Source organism: Sturnus vulgaris, chromosome 1, assembly GCF_052056855.1.
Source record: "Sturnus vulgaris isolate bStuVul1 chromosome 1, bStuVul1.hap1, whole genome shotgun sequence".
NCBI lineage: Eukaryota > Metazoa > Chordata > Aves > Passeriformes > Sturnidae > Sturnus > Sturnus vulgaris.
The window spans coordinates 65,117,165-65,134,385 of record NC_142243.1 but is presented as its reverse complement, the minus strand read 5'-3'; the positions used below and the strand labels follow the sequence as shown (position 1 = coordinate 65,134,385).

The 17,221-nt window shown below is 40.9% G+C and overlaps 2 protein-coding genes across 4 annotated transcripts in view; one reads left to right on the top strand and one right to left on the bottom strand.

Annotated features, from left to right (window-relative positions):
* The window catches only part of DCDC2 (doublecortin domain containing 2), a 59,944-nt gene extending 55,503 nt beyond the window's left edge, over nt 1-4,441 (bottom strand). For all 3 annotated transcript variants that reach the window (XM_088168622.1, XM_088168630.1, XM_088168636.1), the window contains exon 1: nt 4,152-4,441. In XM_088168622.1, coding sequence (XP_088024748.1) covers nt 4,152-4,156 — 5 coding nt within the window. In that variant the 5' untranslated portion in view covers nt 4,157-4,441. The remainder of the gene's footprint in view (nt 1-4,151) is intronic.
* A 120-nt stretch (nt 4,442-4,561) lies between these two features.
* On the top strand, nt 4,562-16,792 carry MRS2 (magnesium transporter MRS2). Its single transcript, XM_088168587.1, has 11 exons — nt 4,562-4,775; nt 4,977-5,050; nt 6,542-6,578; nt 7,130-7,242; nt 7,677-7,850; nt 8,471-8,601; nt 9,286-9,402; nt 11,822-11,974; nt 13,057-13,174; nt 13,925-14,038; nt 14,998-16,792. The coding sequence occupies exons 1-11, from the start codon at nt 4,577-4,579 to the stop codon at nt 15,106-15,108; spliced, it is 1,341 nt and encodes a 446-aa protein (XP_088024713.1). The 5' UTR covers nt 4,562-4,576; the 3' UTR covers nt 15,109-16,792.
* Nucleotides 16,793-17,221: the final 429 nt, after the last annotated feature.

Sequence of the window (17,221 nt, the reverse complement as noted above, 5' to 3'; positions counted from 1 at the left end):
ACATGTGATGAGAGCAGAGCCATGGCTTGTAGTGTAGCATCAAACAGGGTCACTTTTTCTGCACCAGAATGCCTTGAGGTCTCTGCCATTTCAGAACCAGGAAAGATTTTGCAGCTTGTTGCAGAGCCTTGCCAGCTATGCTCAGTGACAGCAAAACATGAAGTCATGAAGACAGAAATGTCCTAGTGCTGAAGAAAAGACCAACAAAATGGGCAGAAGGGAAAAGAATAACGTTTCTAAACACAGAATGAAATTCAGCTTATTCTATTGCACACAGTGCTGAGAATCACACTTAATAACTCTGTGCAGCTTATCAGAAAATCAGACTAAGCAATAGCAGCTACTTTATTCCCAGCTGTAAGTCTGGAGTAGCCAGACTGTTTGCACTGGCAGTTTAAAGCACATAAATACCAAGTGGTTCAGCTCACATGCACACATTAGAAGAAATAAAATACCGATGCAGCTGTAAATTTTAAAGCCCATGTTATAGCAAATTCATCTACTTGATCAATTGCCAGATCGAAAACTCCTTAGAATACCATGATCAAGTATTTTTGCTTTAAAAAATACCTTAGACAATCACAGTTTAAGCTACAGCTTTTGATCATGCAGGTCCTGTCCAACAGTATTCTTGAGACAGCCAAAATGCTGAAGGATTTCATAGGGAAAAGGCTTTAGCAAACCCTTAGAGGCACAAAAGAAAATGGTTCTCCAGGGAAAAACAAATTCCAGTGGCTTACCTTAAGTAAGGAAAAGGTTGAAAGATACCTTCAATGTTTTGGTATAGAGTAATGAAAGTGAAGTCATCCTTCATAAGCAAAGATTTCTCAGTGTGTTACTGTAGCTACCTTTGATCAAGGGCCCTGAGATTATCAATTGGGTATTCCTGATTCATTAATGTAAGAGCAATTACTGTAAACATGAGTGGGTTTTCTTGGTAAGTTTTCTATGAAGTCTTTTCTATCTCTCTCTTCTTGTGTAGCTTCACTCATCATCCACTGAACACGTACTGTCTGGTAGCAACTGTAGAGTTTTTGTTAATCTGTTAATCTGTTGTTTGTCTGGTCTGGTTTTTATTTTTTTCTCAATGTGAATAAAATTGCACATTTCTTTTATGAGAAGAAACAGATCATAGGTACAGGCACAAATTTGCATATAAAAAAAAAAAGATTGACCAAATTGACAAATTATACACTGAGAATTGTCTGTAGACCAAGATGCCTTTTTACCATAATTTTACCAAAAAGTTCTCTGAGCTTTTCTTCAGCAGAGATTTATAAGGACTCCTCTGAGGATACCTATGGTTTCCTTCTCTTTCTGTGTGTTTTTCCTTGGTATTTCTGCTCCTTTGCACAAAGCCCGGTTGCAATCAGAGCAATCCCCCACGAGTGTGCTCACATTCAGCTGGCAGTGGAACTAGTTGCTTGTGTCATTCAACCTCACAAATAGCTTCTGGTTTGGATGGCAGCTTCATGACTAAGCAAGCCTGTGCTGGAACTATCTTTTCCTTTTGGCCGAATGAAGAACAGGCATCATGCCTGTCCTTGTCAGTAAGCCTCTTCAACAAACAGCAGTTGAGCTCCCAAAGGTTGGCACTGCAGGACAGGCACCTGACATGTGCCTACAGCAGAATCAACAAGCAGCTCATTGGTATTTAGAGCTACAATAAATAGACGCCATTTCTAGATCTCCAGTTATCTTTCTTTTGCCAGCAGCAGTGTAAAATCAGACATTGTGTGTGTGCTTTATGACTTGTCCCTGGCTGCCAGTGCACACCAATGTGCTGCCTTCACCTCTGAAGGCAGAGGTGACACTTGGTTATTGTCTGCCCTTCCAGACAGTTGCAGTGGTGGCTGATAATGCAGCTGCAATGAGATACGGTGCCAATGCTTACAATACTTTGGCCTGTTGGATCCTACGTAGCAGACTTTGTATCAGTACAGATTCAGTGCGAAGCTACATCATCTTATTTCCAACACTTCTGTTGTCTTAGCAGCCAAAGGAAAACAAATAGATCAACCCAGCAGCTTTTCCCTTTTTACTGGAGAGTGTGAAATGTCAGCTGTGTAAGACTTAACTGCACATTCATTAAATTATAATTTCTGGCAGATATCCTTTAGTGTGGGATATGGGGTTAAAATTGTTAAACTTGTTAAGGCTTATGTTTACCAGAAAGCCCAGTAGGAAGGCACAGCTGCAGGCTGGACGGTTGGAAGCCGGGGGGGGGTGAGAGGCAACCAAATGAGGAGGAATGCGTGGACAGCAGGTGAACGGGAAGCTGACTGGATGGTGGGACGCGTGGACAGCAGGCTGCAGCTGAGCAGCCAATGGGTGCCCTTCTGTTAAGTTTTGGTTATGTCCAGTGGAAGTTAAAAGTATAAAAGGGGAGAGATTTTTCTAATAATGAGATCTCCTTCAGATGCATAAAGGGGGTCCGTGTCTCTTTAGATGCTTCCCTAGTCTCTGCATTCCAACATCCAGAGGCAACATAAGTTGCCATTAATTGCCAGCAACGGTGTGCACTGGTTTCCTGCCTTCCTGAGGTACTTTCTGTGCTGTCTGGTATTTCCAAAGATTAAGTATCTTTGACATCCAAGAGGTTAAATTAGTGCCACACATACTGCCACCTGCTGAGATTAACCAAAACTAGAGCTAAAATACTCCATTTAGAGTAGATTTCAGCTTTTTATCAAGTACAAATAGGGACAACATTTGCAGACAGGCATGGCTACCCTGAAATAGAAAACCTGTGATGGCTTCAGTCTACATATATATGCTCTCCATAACTGAAGAACCTTTTCATTGAATTACTTCCATAGGAGGTAATTCACCTTTATGCAAGGTGCGCATAAACCATCCTTCTGATTCTGTGCATGTCAATTCACTTAGAACAAAGGCTCATCTATGTATGTTAATGTATGTATGTACACACAAACATACAAATGCACAGGTCATCTGGTACAGGAAAGAACAGGACAGTGTTGATGTAAATATTCTGATAAAATAATTGATTTAATCATATAAAAGGGTTAGTTATGATTACAAGTAAAAAATGGTAAAGTATAAGGTGTAGCAATGTTAGGAGTGGTGTGTTTAAAATATGCAACCATAGAAACTTCACCAGGAAGTTACTGGATTTCTTATGTTTTGTTCAAGAAACTATGGAGACAGTCAGGGACACCAGTTATGCTGTTCAGAAACCCCCAACCCTTCCCATCTTAATTTGAATGTCAAGGATTCCAATCAGTAGAGTTCAGTAGAGATGATCAATGATTGTCTTAGGGTAGGAATATTAATGAAGTTATATAACTAGCAAAACCAATTATTGTAAAGGTTAAATTTAAGGGCAGACGTATTATGCATAGTACATAAAACAACTTATGTAATGATAGCTTGGCAGAAAAAGTATTTAAAGTGGATGGATTTTGTTTACTAAGTGGAACATATTTGGAGGAGTAATCCTGTGTGTTCCCAGCATCAAAATAAACAAGTGTCTGCTTATTCACATCAAACTGGTCTTGGATAAGTTCCTTTGGTCCTGTTTGGTGACACCTTTGTTTTCAAAACTCAGACCGGTGTTCAGATTTGTGCCTTCCTTTTGGAGCAGCCACGCTCCACGGATTAATCGCTTCCTTTTTTACTTCCCCACTCAGGATTAATGAGTACTCCAAGTACATTCTGATAACATGTCCTGCTGCAGGGTTTGGACGCAGGCTTTGCCTCCAGGCCGATTTCCACACTTCAGCAGGGCCAGCCAAAGGAAGGATACCCCTGCTACTTGCATTGCCCTTTAGAGCAAGAAAGCTGCAGATTCAAAAGAATACATAACAGTGAAAGCTGGTATGCTACTAATGCAATTCTTACATCTCGACCACCCAGGTTGACTCTATATTAGATACAGGAGTAGGGCAAGGAAATTTAATTCCAAGGCATTTACTGGAGACAAAATTTTACTTCTCTTGGGAAAAAAAAAAAAATCAACAAAAAGCGTATTTTAGAAGATCATCAGGAAGTGGCCGAATGCGGCAGGGAAAATCCCAGCCACAGTAAGTTGTGCTTGCATTATCAGCACTGCTGGAGCTGGGATTTTAGGAACACTAATGTCTTTGGGAGCAGTTATCCATTTAATTGGACTTTCAATTCGGACCTACCTCATTAGAGGAGCTCAGGTGAGCTTTATGGGCTTCTTGGGTTGGTTTCTTTTCCCCATTCTCACAAAACATCATGTACAAAATCCTGTTAATTTCAGTGAGGTTGAACACAGCCTGGGTGAGAAGGTGGTGTGAAAGATCATGGCTCTGAAGGATCATGGCTCTGTGTATATACAAAACAACGGCAATGAACTTCAAGGCGTCTCGGAGTCACCTCAGAGCGTTTAGAAATACAGACGCGTGTTGGCAGCACCCGCGGCCCGGACCTGCCCCCATCGCGGCGCCGCTGCGGCCTCGCTCCTCCCAGGCTGCGCCGGGGCTGCCGTCACCCCGCCGGGCTCCTCCTCGCCCGTCACCGCTCGGCTCCTCCCTCGCCGCGACTGCGCGCCGGGAGCGGTGCCGGGCCGAGGGGCCGAGCGGGGTCGATGCTGCGCGGGGCCGCGCTGCTCCCCCGCGCCCTGGGCGGCGGCGGCGGTGGCTGCTGCGCGGCCCGAGGCTGGGCGGGCGCGGCGGGCGGCGGCTCCCACCCGCGGGCCGCCCCGGGGCTGCTTCCGGGCCGCGCCTGGCGCCGGCCCGCGGCTGTGGCGGCGGTGCCGCCGGGCGCCCGAGGGCTGCGCTGGGCCGGTGAGCGGCGCGGCCGCGCTGCGTCTGTGGGACGCCCGGGCGGGGGAGCGGCCGGGCCGGGCCGGGCCGGGAGGTGTCGGGTTCGCCGGGGCCTTGTCGTGAGCGGCGCTCCTGTGTGTGCCGGAGCCTGAGAGCGGGGCGCCGCGCAGCTCAAGGCCAAGGGCCAAGAGCTGGAAGTAGAGCTGTGTTCTCTTCCCGCAGGTAGATTTTACCAACATGCCCCCACTGAGACTTCCCAAGCCACCCTAGCCAGCGTGTCTCCTGTTTTTGCCGTGGTAAGTAACTGCAGGCATTTGTGCCAGAGAGGGCAGCTGGTGCAAGATGATGGTGCTTTTTTCCTGTTGTTTGTTTAGTTGATTGGTTTTTAATCTTAAGGCATCATAAAAACAGATGCATTTGTGTCTTGGAGAACATCCCTAGTTCTAAACTGTTGCTTTGAGCTGCTCTGAGTTAGAGTACATAATGTTGGTGAAGGTACTTTTCAAAGGCCTGGCATCTGCTGGAAGTTCTCTGGCTCTAATTGTGAAGGCAAGTCAACTCTTGGAAGTGCTGCAGTCAGAAGTTTCTTCTTAAGTTTATCAAGGCTTGCTAATACCTTTTAGAAATATTAGTCCTGTGTCTTGATAGCTGCATTTCTAAGCAAATACAGGATTTGGTGAAAAACGAGCTTTCTCTAAGTTGTCTTTTTAAAGGAGACCGAAAGCTGTTTGCAAGCTGCTTGGTTTGCACATTATATTTTTCTTTTGAATATATGTATTATGAAAAAACACATTATTAGTGCCAGTGAAGGCAGGTGTGGTCTCATTGTTGATAATGAAAAGCAGTCATTCTGCAACAAGGTGCCATGTAACCTCCACTGCAGCTCTACTGGAACGCATGATTAGGTCGGCTTAATTCACTGACAGTCAGTTTAAAAGTCACTAATATTAAATTAATTACATTGTTTATGAGCAAAACAATAAACTTCATGATTAATCCAGACATGACAGTCTCTCCAAGGAAATATTTTTACTAGGATATACAAGCGTTAAATGAATGATATGAATGACAGACGCTAAAATAAGAAGTATTTAGGTGCAGGCTACAAGGTAAATAGCGTGTCTTTGCAATACTTGATGTGGGCACAAAGCCTAACAGTACAATCTGTGGTATTCTTTAAGTTTTATTTGTAAATTTTTCAGAGTGTTCCAGAGCAAATAGCTGAATTTTTAATCCCAGATGTAAGATGCCCTGCTGGTCTCCTTCTCTGTGAGATCCAGTGATAGGATGATGGGAGTAGCTCAAAGCTGTGCCAGAGGAGGCTAAGAGTGGATGAATTAGGAAGCAGTTCTTTATCAAGAGGGAACTGGCTTCCTGGAGAGGTGGTCGATATCCCAAGGCAGTCAGCATTTGAGGGATTTGGACACCATCCTTAATACCAGGCTTTAACTTCTGGTCAGCCCTGGACTGGACAAGCAGCAGGACTCTGATCATTGTAGGTCTCTTCCAACAGAAATAGTCTGTTGTAAGTCTGATCCTCTGTAAATCACCTTAACAAGGTTTGTGTAGGAACACAGCCACGTAGATGACACTGGTCACAAACACAGTGAAATGTGGCCGTTTCATGCAATTATTTTGCTTAATTGTGAATAGAGAGCATAAAAGTTGCTTTGTCTTCATAATGTGTTTTCCATTTGGCTTCTAGGGAAGTGCAAATAATTTTAGAAATCGATTTCTTGTTTTATAGTGATTCTGTGAAAAAAATCTTTTTTTTCCCATTCCTCTAGATGAAGTTTGACAAAAAGGGAAATACTACCTATTTTGGTAAGTTTTCATTGTAGTTTTATTTAGGGTTTGTTTGAGTTTTTTCCTTGTCCAATAGAGAAAAGCCCAATTGGAAATCTGCTTGGTTAAAAAAACTTCTTCTGTTTTGCTGCCTTCCATTGTGCCTTCATAGCATTTTTATTGTTACAGTTCTTCTACATTTTTAAGTAACATTTTGAAAATAATGTGTTACCATCTCTCACAGGAAGATAATTTTTGTTTTGCCTTTTTTCTTTTTGACCAGCATGCTACTTTTCCTGCCTTGTCTGTCCATGTAGGATTACATGTATTTTCTCAAAGGAGTCACTTGTTTCTGATGTGAAATTAATTGTCGTGGCCAACTTTTTCACTTATATCTGGAATTTTTCCATTCAAGATACAGACTTTTAAATTTTGTAGAAAATAACTTAGATTGAGGAGTCAGTGGGAGGAAAACCTTTAAGAATAGCTGGGTTGTTTTGCTGTGGGACTTGGTAACACACTAGGATGTAATTTCGGAACATACATGCTTGTCCTCTAAATGTCTTCATCTAAAAACATTTTCATGATAGAAAAAAAGAAAACAGAATTGTACCAGGAGTTGGGTCTTCAAGCTCGAGATCTAAGATTTCAACATGTGATGAGCATTGCAACCAGGAACAACAGGATCATCATGAGAATGGAGGTAATGATTTCCCTATAAATGAATGTAAACCCTGTCTCATCTTTGCACTTGGATTTTCTTGCACAGCAAGAAAACAGCAGCTTTCTATGACACACAGTGCAGCAGTAAATGTTTCTTTGGAGCTCTGCCTAGCAGTCAGAGTGTGAGTTCACCAACTGTACACATTAGTGACCATCTTCCTGGTTGAGCACAGAAGAAACATTACTAACATTGTCATAGAAGTAAAGGTTTGTGAGGAGCCTCTTCTCAATCCCTGGCGCAGTGCTGTGTCTGAGCCTCTTTGCAATTAGCATGAGATTTTGTTATTTTCCTACCTGAAATGACATTTGAAGATTGGTTTTATCAAAGCCCAAGTCATCAAATGTGCTACAGAATTATGAGAAATCTTCAGTGAGTTTTTTTTTCAGACTCCTTACATGTACTGTCTTTTTCAGTTCTTGAAGGCTGTCATAACACCAGAGTTTCTTCTGATACTAGATTATCGTAATTTAAGTCTGGAACACTGGCTCCTCAATGAACTAGCATCTCAGCTGGCTGGGGAAGGTCAACTAGTCACATATTCCCTGCCCTTTGAATTCCGAGCCATAGAAGCAATCCTGCAGTACTGGGTGAGCTATTTTTTTTTTTTTTAATGTTTGGGAAGTTCTTACTACTCAGAAAAGTCAGTATGAATTTAGTCTTTTACATACATTCTTCACTTCTTTTATTTTGACCTTAATCTCTTTAGTTCTCATGGTTTTGTGTGTATGTGTGTTTTCATTCCCTTTCCAATAAAGTGCTATTTGGATATGATGGCTTTACCACCGTTTGGATAATTAAAAAACAAGTCAGAATTCCTTTCTAGAGACATGTTCAAGCTGAAATGAAAATCACACAAAAGTGCTGAGGTTTTGGCCTCTTGATCAGGAGTCAGATAAGATTTCTCGCTATCATTAGAAATCTGTGCTTGCTAAATCTAATATAACATTTATAGACAAGGGTTTTAGCTTTATCAGCCTTAATGATGTGGTTGTCACTGAATTTCAGTTAACTTTTTGTTAAATACTGTATTGTGCACTGGCTTTGTGTTTATAGACTATCCGTATAGGAAGTATTTCCCAGGCATTGCAAAGCAGGTTGTATTAACTACCTATTACTGTGAATTCTGTGTTGAGAGACAGGAGTCAGTTGCCAAAATCATTCTAAATGAATTATTTTAATTCTTATGAAGGATCATCTTGTTATCTAGATCAGCAAACTGCAGGGAAGACTTAACACTTTGCAGCCTCAGATCCTTGAGACACTGGAAGCCCTAGTGGATCCCAAGCTTTTATCTGTGGATAGGAGTAAACTACACATTCTTCTGCAAAATGGAAAGAGGTAACTAAGAATAAGCTGTGAAGACACTACAAAGATGACCATAGAAAACAGGATGCATTAAAGTGTTAGAAAAACGGTATCTGATATTAATTTCTTAGATTACTCTAACGTTGGGTTCTGCATCTTATTTGGAAATGGAAAAATCAGTATACGAATTACCTAGTGATATGGGGGAAAAGGGAAAGAAATTCTGAATTGTCAGAAATACTGTCATGCTTCTTAAATAACATCTGACAAAACAAAATAACACCTAAAAGAATCAGACAGTGTGAAAATGTTTCCCTTAATGTAAACCTTTGTAAATCTGCGTGAATCTCTGCTTTGAGGTTACTAGTACAGTGCTACCTTCCTGTATTGGCCTCTCATATGACACTGCAAACATGTGGCTGCTACGTGCTCCAAGAGTGCTTGTTTTGTTTTTTCTGGGTTACAGATGCATCCAGAAACACATCTGGATGCCTTCCTAGTGTGTGTCTGTACCTCATCGGTCCCCAGACAGCTCACTGCCACAGCTAAGTGTGTGGCTTGTAGGGCATGTTTTGAAGGAGCTCTTAAAACCCTGCAGGAAGTCTCCCCTGGCCACTCTATCTGGTGAGGGTGCTGGCTGGCAAACTCATGTAGAGATTACCTTTGGGCACTGGTGCCACTGGGAATTACTTGACCTTTTGCCTGTTCTTCCTTCAGCTTGTCAGAACTTGAAACAGATCTTAAAGTTTTCAAAGAAACAATTCTGGAGATCTTAGATGAAGAAGAAGTAATAGAAGAACTTTGTCTCTCTAAATGGACTGATCCACAAGTATTGTATGTATATTTTGAAACCACATATATTTTTTAACAGTGTATTTTGCTTGAGGAGAACTTGAACACTAAACTGAGTGTTTACTGCTAAAAACCAGAGAGATAAATTCTTTCCAATTTTTTTTTTTTAACCCTAATGCTTGCTACTTCAGAAACCATTGTAGTTGCCATTTTGGAGAGGAACTCCATTGTTACAGTTACAAATAGTTCTTGATATAACAGGAGAACTCATCTAGTATGCGATGGGATGGCAGCTGGATGGCAGAAAAAGCAAATGTTATTTTTCAATTTTCCTACTGCATTCCTGGTGAAGGACAGCACACAGGAACAGCAGCACTGGTCACTTCAATAAAAACTAAAAAACTGAAAGACAGTATATACAGTTTCCAAATATATTTTGGGCTGAATTGTATTTGAATCTTGGGCATAGAGATCTGTTAATATATAAGCAGATAACGGAAGTTACCTTCCAGGGTACTTTGTGAAGTTGCTGGATGATATTTTTGCCTAACTGCATTTCATGTACATATTAATATTGGTCACACGGTAGTCTGGGTTTGAAATCTTGCCATGCAGAGCTTAATCTAAATGTGCAGCAGAAACTCCGTGTTCCAGAAGTGGGACATAGTTTGCATTTCTAAGGCATCTTCTGGAGCAGTATCAGATGTAGCTCTAAATTCCAGCTGCTCCTGAGTCAGCAGCTGGTCTTTTTCCTGGTTTTGCTCACAGCCTTCCTTTGGACTTAATGCAGTCTGCTTTGTTGCCTCACGGTAGGCAGTGTGTAGGGGATCCAGGAAAGATCCCAATGGCACCTTATGCTCGTGTTAAGAGAAACACACAGGCATCTCTTCTTCCGGACACAAGGGCAGGAGAGGTAGTAGGAGGTTGTATGAAGAGCTGTGCTGCAGGATGCAGTGAGGCAGTCTGTGCACAAGGTACACACAAGGGAAGCACAAGCCATGACAACACGCTTGCAGGCACATTGGTCGTGTGTGAACAGCTCTTTTTTGGTCCAGGATTCATACACTGATAGGTGGTGTTTGATGAACTCGGGAAGCCTGAAAGGATGTGAAGGAGCCCAATTAGGCAGATAAGTGCCATCAGAAATCTTTTGCAGCAGAATGGTGAGCTTAGCTCAGAGAGACAAGGCAGACCTCTTAACTCTGTGTGAAGGAATGCCAGAATGTGGAAGAGTCATGAGACAGATGGAGGCTAGTTAATGAAACCACATCCAGTGGCAGTTATTTTCATGTTTTTATGGCTGTTTTTATGTTTAATATCCCCAGAGGAGGTGATGTAAATGTAAAGACACTCGTCAGGTATGACCTTGAGCTGAATCTGTAATACTGCAGATAGTGCTCTAAGATTTCCAAGTCTACAACTCTTCTCATCTCCATGCAGTGAAAACCTCAAGGTCTGGAGGGCTTTGAAATCAGGTTGGCTAACTTAAGTTTGTGCCCCAGAAGAGAGAAACTAGGTACTCTGTTAAAGGTCCTCAAGGAGTATACATGAGTGATTTATAAGACATACTACTTACTTTCATGGAAAACCATTGCAGAGATGTTCTTTTAGCAGTCAGTAATGCCAAGAGGAGATTCGTTCAAAACTTCAGTCTCTAGAGAAATGAGATCATACCACGAAACAAAAAATTATGAACAATCCTTCCTGGCTTTGCTGCTTAGTTTCCAAGCTCTTGTGGACCTCAGATGCCTCAGTTTCATCTGTATAATGCCAGAAATGTGTTTCAGAGGAAGGCTAATGCACCAGCAGTAGCACTCTGAAGTAAGGGTAAAGTCTCTCAGACTTCACTTAAGGAGAAGCATCTTTCATTAAGATGGTCACTCTTTGGCTGCTTCGGGATTGAAAAATGCTTTGCAGAAATTGCTGTGTATAGTTCAAATGCTCTACTACTAACAACCCATTTTAATATACCCTAAACCATCTCCATCACTGTGTAATTGTTTGTGTATTGACTTTTGGTTGTTTTATTGTTGGGAGGTTTTGACTGCGCTGTTACCAGCTCTCACCACTTGAGGGCACCAAAAGTTAATCTATCAAAATAGTTAGCATTTTATAATAACTTAATAATCATATATAATACAACTTTTTTATAACTTTTAAACTTTGTAATATCTGAAAAACTTAAGATTTGTGGTAGTGTTCATACTTTGAGCACATCAAATGTTAACTTTGCTATTTAAAATAATTGACTGCCTATGCTGAGGTGCTGATAAATATATAAGTATTTCTTTTATATTATGCTGTGGGAACTGATGGAAGTTCCTCACCAAAAGGTTTCATTTTGTGGTGTAATGTCTAACAGCACTCTTGTTCCCCACAACTCTTCTGTACCTTAACACATCAGTAATACACTTCTATGCAATATGTAGCTAACCAGGAAAATATAAATTGTTGCTCACAGTGAGGAGAGTACATCTGGGATTGACCATGCAGAGGAAATGGAGCTGCTGTTGGAGAATTATTACAGACAAGCAGAAGATCTTTTAAATGAAGCTCGTGAACTCAGAGTACTGATTGATGACTCAGAAAGTATCATCTTTATCAACCTGGACAGGTTAGCTACCATCTGTTAGATTACCAAAAACTGAGTGGAATTTAGACATTCCTGGCCTAGACTTTCTCAAATCTTGCTACAAGGAAAGTTGGAGAATTCTGTTTAAGTGGGGGTTGAATGGACTTGTAGTCATAGCTGCATTGCGCTTTTCTAATCATGAACTGGATAAAGCAAAGCAAGAAGATAGCCTAATTAGCATGTGTAATTAGTATGTACCTCTAGCTAGGCATCAGTCTTCCCTAGCAGAGAAAACCAGCTTCTCTTAGACCCTTCAAGGGAGCTATTCAAGACAGGAAATATCTGCAGATTGAGAGGCATATTAAAATTCTGTTCAGAAAAGATTACTAGCCAGAGTCTGGCTAGGCTACTCAGGTTTCCAGTACAAGTTAAATTATTACTTTGTAGAGTGATACAAAAATTAGTAACTTGTGAGCAAGTTTTCTGTTTCTCTCTGTATGCTACATTTTTCACTTTTAGTCAGATTTCTTCCTGAAAAAGAGTTGTAGCTTGCATTTGCAAGAACATGCCACTCTGAGGTTGGTGTTTAATATTCTTTCTCCTCTACACGGTGGAGTTATCTATAGAAGCACTTAGTGGATGCCCTATCAGGAAACCACAATAATCTCTTTGTGAAAGACTTCAATATGGATTCACCCAAAAGGACTGAAGTTTGTAGTCTGCAGCATTTAGCAGACTACATTTTTTTGTAAAATATATTAATTTGCAAGATAACAATAAATTTTTGTCCATTGTGAATAGACATAGAAATTCCAGCTGGATGGTGGTAAGAGGTCACAAATTTCAGCTGAAATTTACTGTTAATCTGTATATACACCTCTGAGAAGTGAGCAATGCTAAGGTTAAGCAGAACCTGCTGTCTTTAGAGGTGTCCAGATGTAACAACATCAAAACAATAGTCTCTTTGTACTGTTGCTTCATGATCTTTGCAACTGGGTTACCTAATTTCAGCATGACTTCCTCTCTTTCACTGTTTGTTTTTAGTGCATGCTATATGGAATTCAAGAATTTAGGCAGAAAATAAAATTTTGGGTTCCCCTTACAGACGTTTCTCCCTTCTTTAGCCACCGTAATGTGATGATGAGGCTGAACTTGCAGCTGACCATGGGGACTTTCTCTGTCTCTCTCTTTGGACTCATAGGAGTTGCATTTGGTATGAACTTGGAGTCATCTCTTGAAGAGGTATGGAACAAGTCCTGCATTTATCTTAAAATATGGGTCCTGCTCTGACAACTTATTTCATATTTGGTACAGCTTCATTCTTTCCATAGACAAAGCTCCAGTGATTCATGTGTTCATACAGTCATCTCTTTTTTAAGCAAATTACTGCATGGCAAACTGCACAGTATTGCAGCCTTTTTTCTGTGTCATTATCCATGGAAAAGAAATGGAAAGACAATTTTTTGGTTGTGTAAGTAGCTGATTATAAAGTAGTATTAAAGTTTCTTTAATGATCATCTATTCCGACAAGAGCAGCTTTGACTTACAGATACAAGGGTATCTGTGAAGCAGCCAGGGCATTTCCAGCACATCAGAGGAAGTACTCTACTGTCAGTAATTGTTTATACCTAAACTGGGAGGAAGGAGTACAGGCTGGGGGGTAACAACTTTAAAACTGCACATGCTACTTTTAAAACAAACAAACAAAGCAAAGACTTCTTCCCTTTCAAATTACTTAAATATAAGGGTTGAGTTTTCCAACTTCCAATGAAGGAAGGAAAACTGCATGGAACAGTAACAGAATACAGTACAGTGATCCTAAATAAAGTGCTTTGCTATGAAACAAAGGGAGGGCTTGGCTATTGATGGTGAAGAGTTTACTGCTTCCTCCTGTAAAGGAAGAAAACACTGGTGAGGAGTGAGAGATTATCTTTGGGTAATCCCTTTTCTGGAGAGATAATTGGATGACTAATGGGAGTGTTCTGTCGGTAGGACCCCAGGATATTTTGGTTGGTGACAGGGATTATGTTTCTGGGAAGTGGTCTCATCTGGCGGCGCTTACTTTCCTTCCTTGGGCGGCACCTGGATCCTCCACTACCTCCTCACGTATGTATGGCCGGCTGGGGCTCCTGCCTCACATTCTGCAAGTACAGTCCATCCCTAAGGCAGAAAATAAGATGACATAGAGGGGTAGGCCACAAAGGACGGCAGAATTCAGCTCAGGGTCTGTTCCATGACAGAAAGTGCTCCCTAGCTGGATTGAAGGAGCTGGGGAGCCCCTGCCCTGGGCAGAAGTGAAGCTGCAGGCTGTTCTATGAGAAATGCTGTATTTGCTTTCACCTAGAAGTCCAAGGAAAGCTGAGGCTAATGGTAGAAGCAGTCCTCATCTTCCCACCCACATACTAACTCTGGATCTGTAGTCCCTGTCTTGTAAAAGAGTAAGCAGAGCTAAAAGGATGATGAGGACAAGCACTAGTGTAACATCTCTCTGGAGAATGATGCCGTGGTTGTGATGTCCTGATTCTCAGTCTGAAGTTTCTAATAGTTGCTCACATACACACCAGTTATCTTTGTCATTGATAGTACTGATCTGTAGGAAGACTTCCAAAGAGACCGTGTTCAGATTAGCATGTATGGGTCATTTTCCCTATTGACTACCCTTTCTAGGACTTGTGGAACAGAATTGTCTAGCTTATCTCTGCACTGTAATTTAGCAGACATATCAGTAGAGTCAAACGTTAAGTTGCTACAAGTGACAAAGGGAGACTCAGATAAATTCCCCTTCCCTCTCCTCTTTTGCTATTAAGAGGCAGATGGAAGTAGTTGTGGATTGTTGGCTATGGCTACAGTTAACTAGAATATCCTGAAGTGTAGCTCAAAACCAAGTCCAGCACATGCTGACTTACTCAGAGAAAGATCTGGAAGGTATTAGGGAGGGAGAAGCCAAAGACACTGTTCTGAAAATAAGGGGAGCAAAATTAGGGTTCAGTCCTCTGTGGAGCCTTATTCTGCCACATGTAGAGAAGCTTCTTATGTAATCACAGGTTACTTTGTTTCTTGCCTAGGTTCCTCCAGTTTTGAAAAAATCCCAACCAGCAGCTGGAAGAGTGGAGATAAAGACTAGCCTTAAAGGAGAAACATTTGGGCTGAGCAGAAGCACAATAACAAACCAGTAGGAACAGCAGAAATGAAGAGACTTTTGTTGTTAGAGGGTGGACTTTGGACACTTTCCTTGTATTTGTTCTTCCTTACTGAAAACTGCAAGAATTTCTAAACTTACTAATTTAATATATATTTTGTGCCAAAAACCTACAATGAAATTTTTAATGCTCATGCACATAAGGAGAGACACAAGGGAAAATACCAAAATGCTTTATTCCAGTAGTTTCACTTCCAGCCTGTGCGTGTTCCTTTAGTTTTCTGTATCACATACATGTACTTACTTTTTGGGCATTCTCATTTTTAGTATTTCTGTCAAATGCTGCTTTGCTTAATGACCTTTCTTACAGAGAACATAATTTTTGGCTTAAAGGACAGCAGTCAGCACTGATCAATAATTCTTGTTCTGAACTGCAGATTTAGAAATCTGACTTCAAAGAAAAATCAATCCACCCCAAGAGTGGCTTCTTTAATGGATTTTTAAGGCCCTATTTAATTGCAGAGAACACATTTTCCAAAGTAAAAAGCTTACCTGCATCTCTCGTGAAGCATGACTTCTAGATTGGCAGCAGTGAGAAAAAAGGAGCAATAAAAGGCTTTGAATTGTAGCTGCTAATCTTGTATATTCCTTATCAATTAATTTAGGCCCAAAACAGCAGTTCTAGGAACGGGGCAAGCAGGCCTATGGATAATGCCCACTTGCACTTTCTGTCTGACACTATTTCAACACACATTGATACAGCTGCAGTTTAACAACTCCTTGTGTTTCCATAATTGAAATTCTGGTAAAAATCAGCAGATGGATTGTTGGTTTTTCTTAAGGTGGGCTCTGCTTTCTCTCTTCCGTCCAAGACAAAGCATGGACTAGCCTGCACCACAGTAAGTAGCCAGGTTAGTTAAAGGTGTGGAAGCCTGATGTCCTGTGATGGGCTGAAGGAAGGAGTAAAAGCCTTATGCCAACTATTTCTGTTTGTTCTTAAGACTTTTCTTTAAGGATGTAGTTCTCCACTGCTTTCTCTCAGGTTGTAGAGGGAGCATGAAATGTGTCTAAATCACGTCACACACTGTCCATTTCTTCTTTGGGATTTTTTAATCTATCTGTAACACAGCAGCTCCTTAGGTGCCACCACATAAATCATTATACTGGCAGGGGTTGAAAAGACAGTAGCCATAACTGTGAACATTCTTCTCAGGACTAATGAGTCAAAGATGGAAAAAAAAAAGGTTGATAAATTAAAGTTGTCCAAGCCTGTGATTCTGGTTTGGTGAAAGGCAGTTGTACATAGTTATTTTCCACCAGTTCTTCTGTGCATGACTTCAAGTACAGATACTAATGGCATGGAAGGTGAGAAAGATAATGGGACTTGTAATGCTTTTGAGTTTTTTGGTTGATTTTTTTTGCAGCCTTCAATCTTAGCAGGTAAAGTGGTAAAAAAATCTCCAAACTGAGCAATCCAATGGAAAAAAACAATGGCTCACATACCTCGGCTGATAAACCCCAGGAATCTCAGTGTGTGAAGGGGGATGGATGCTGATGTTTTTAAATGAACTGTAGTTACTTTAGGCCAGAACTGATACGTGTTGGTGCATCAGTTTGAGAAGCTTTCTTGTAAGCTTTTTTGCAGGGAGGCTTCTGTGAACTCCTTTTGACTCTTTACCTGTACATAACTGACTCAAGTGCAATAAAAACATGTAGACACATCTTCTACAAGACTGCTTTTTATCACTGTAGACATATGCAAATGGTTAAAGTTTTTCTTGCAATTCAAGTAATCAAAAAGCAGTCAAGTGCAATGAAATTACGTGGAGGTCATACATTGTAAAAAAACCAAACCAGTGGAAAGTGTATGTTCAGAATGGAATTACTACAGAACATAATGGTTTTGTCAATTTTGATTTGAAGAAAAAACCTTTATTCTGCCCTTAAAAGCACACTGCGTGTTTTGCCTCATACTGCAATTAACAAATTTGTAATTTAGGTACTGCAATCTCAGTTAATTCTTCCATGAAGTTCAGATTTAGCTTATTTTTTAAAGTGTTTGCTATTTGGGCAAATCCTCAAAATAGATACCAGAATGCACTGTACATCAAGCTAATGTTCACCTTGCTTTTTTTGATTTAACACAACAT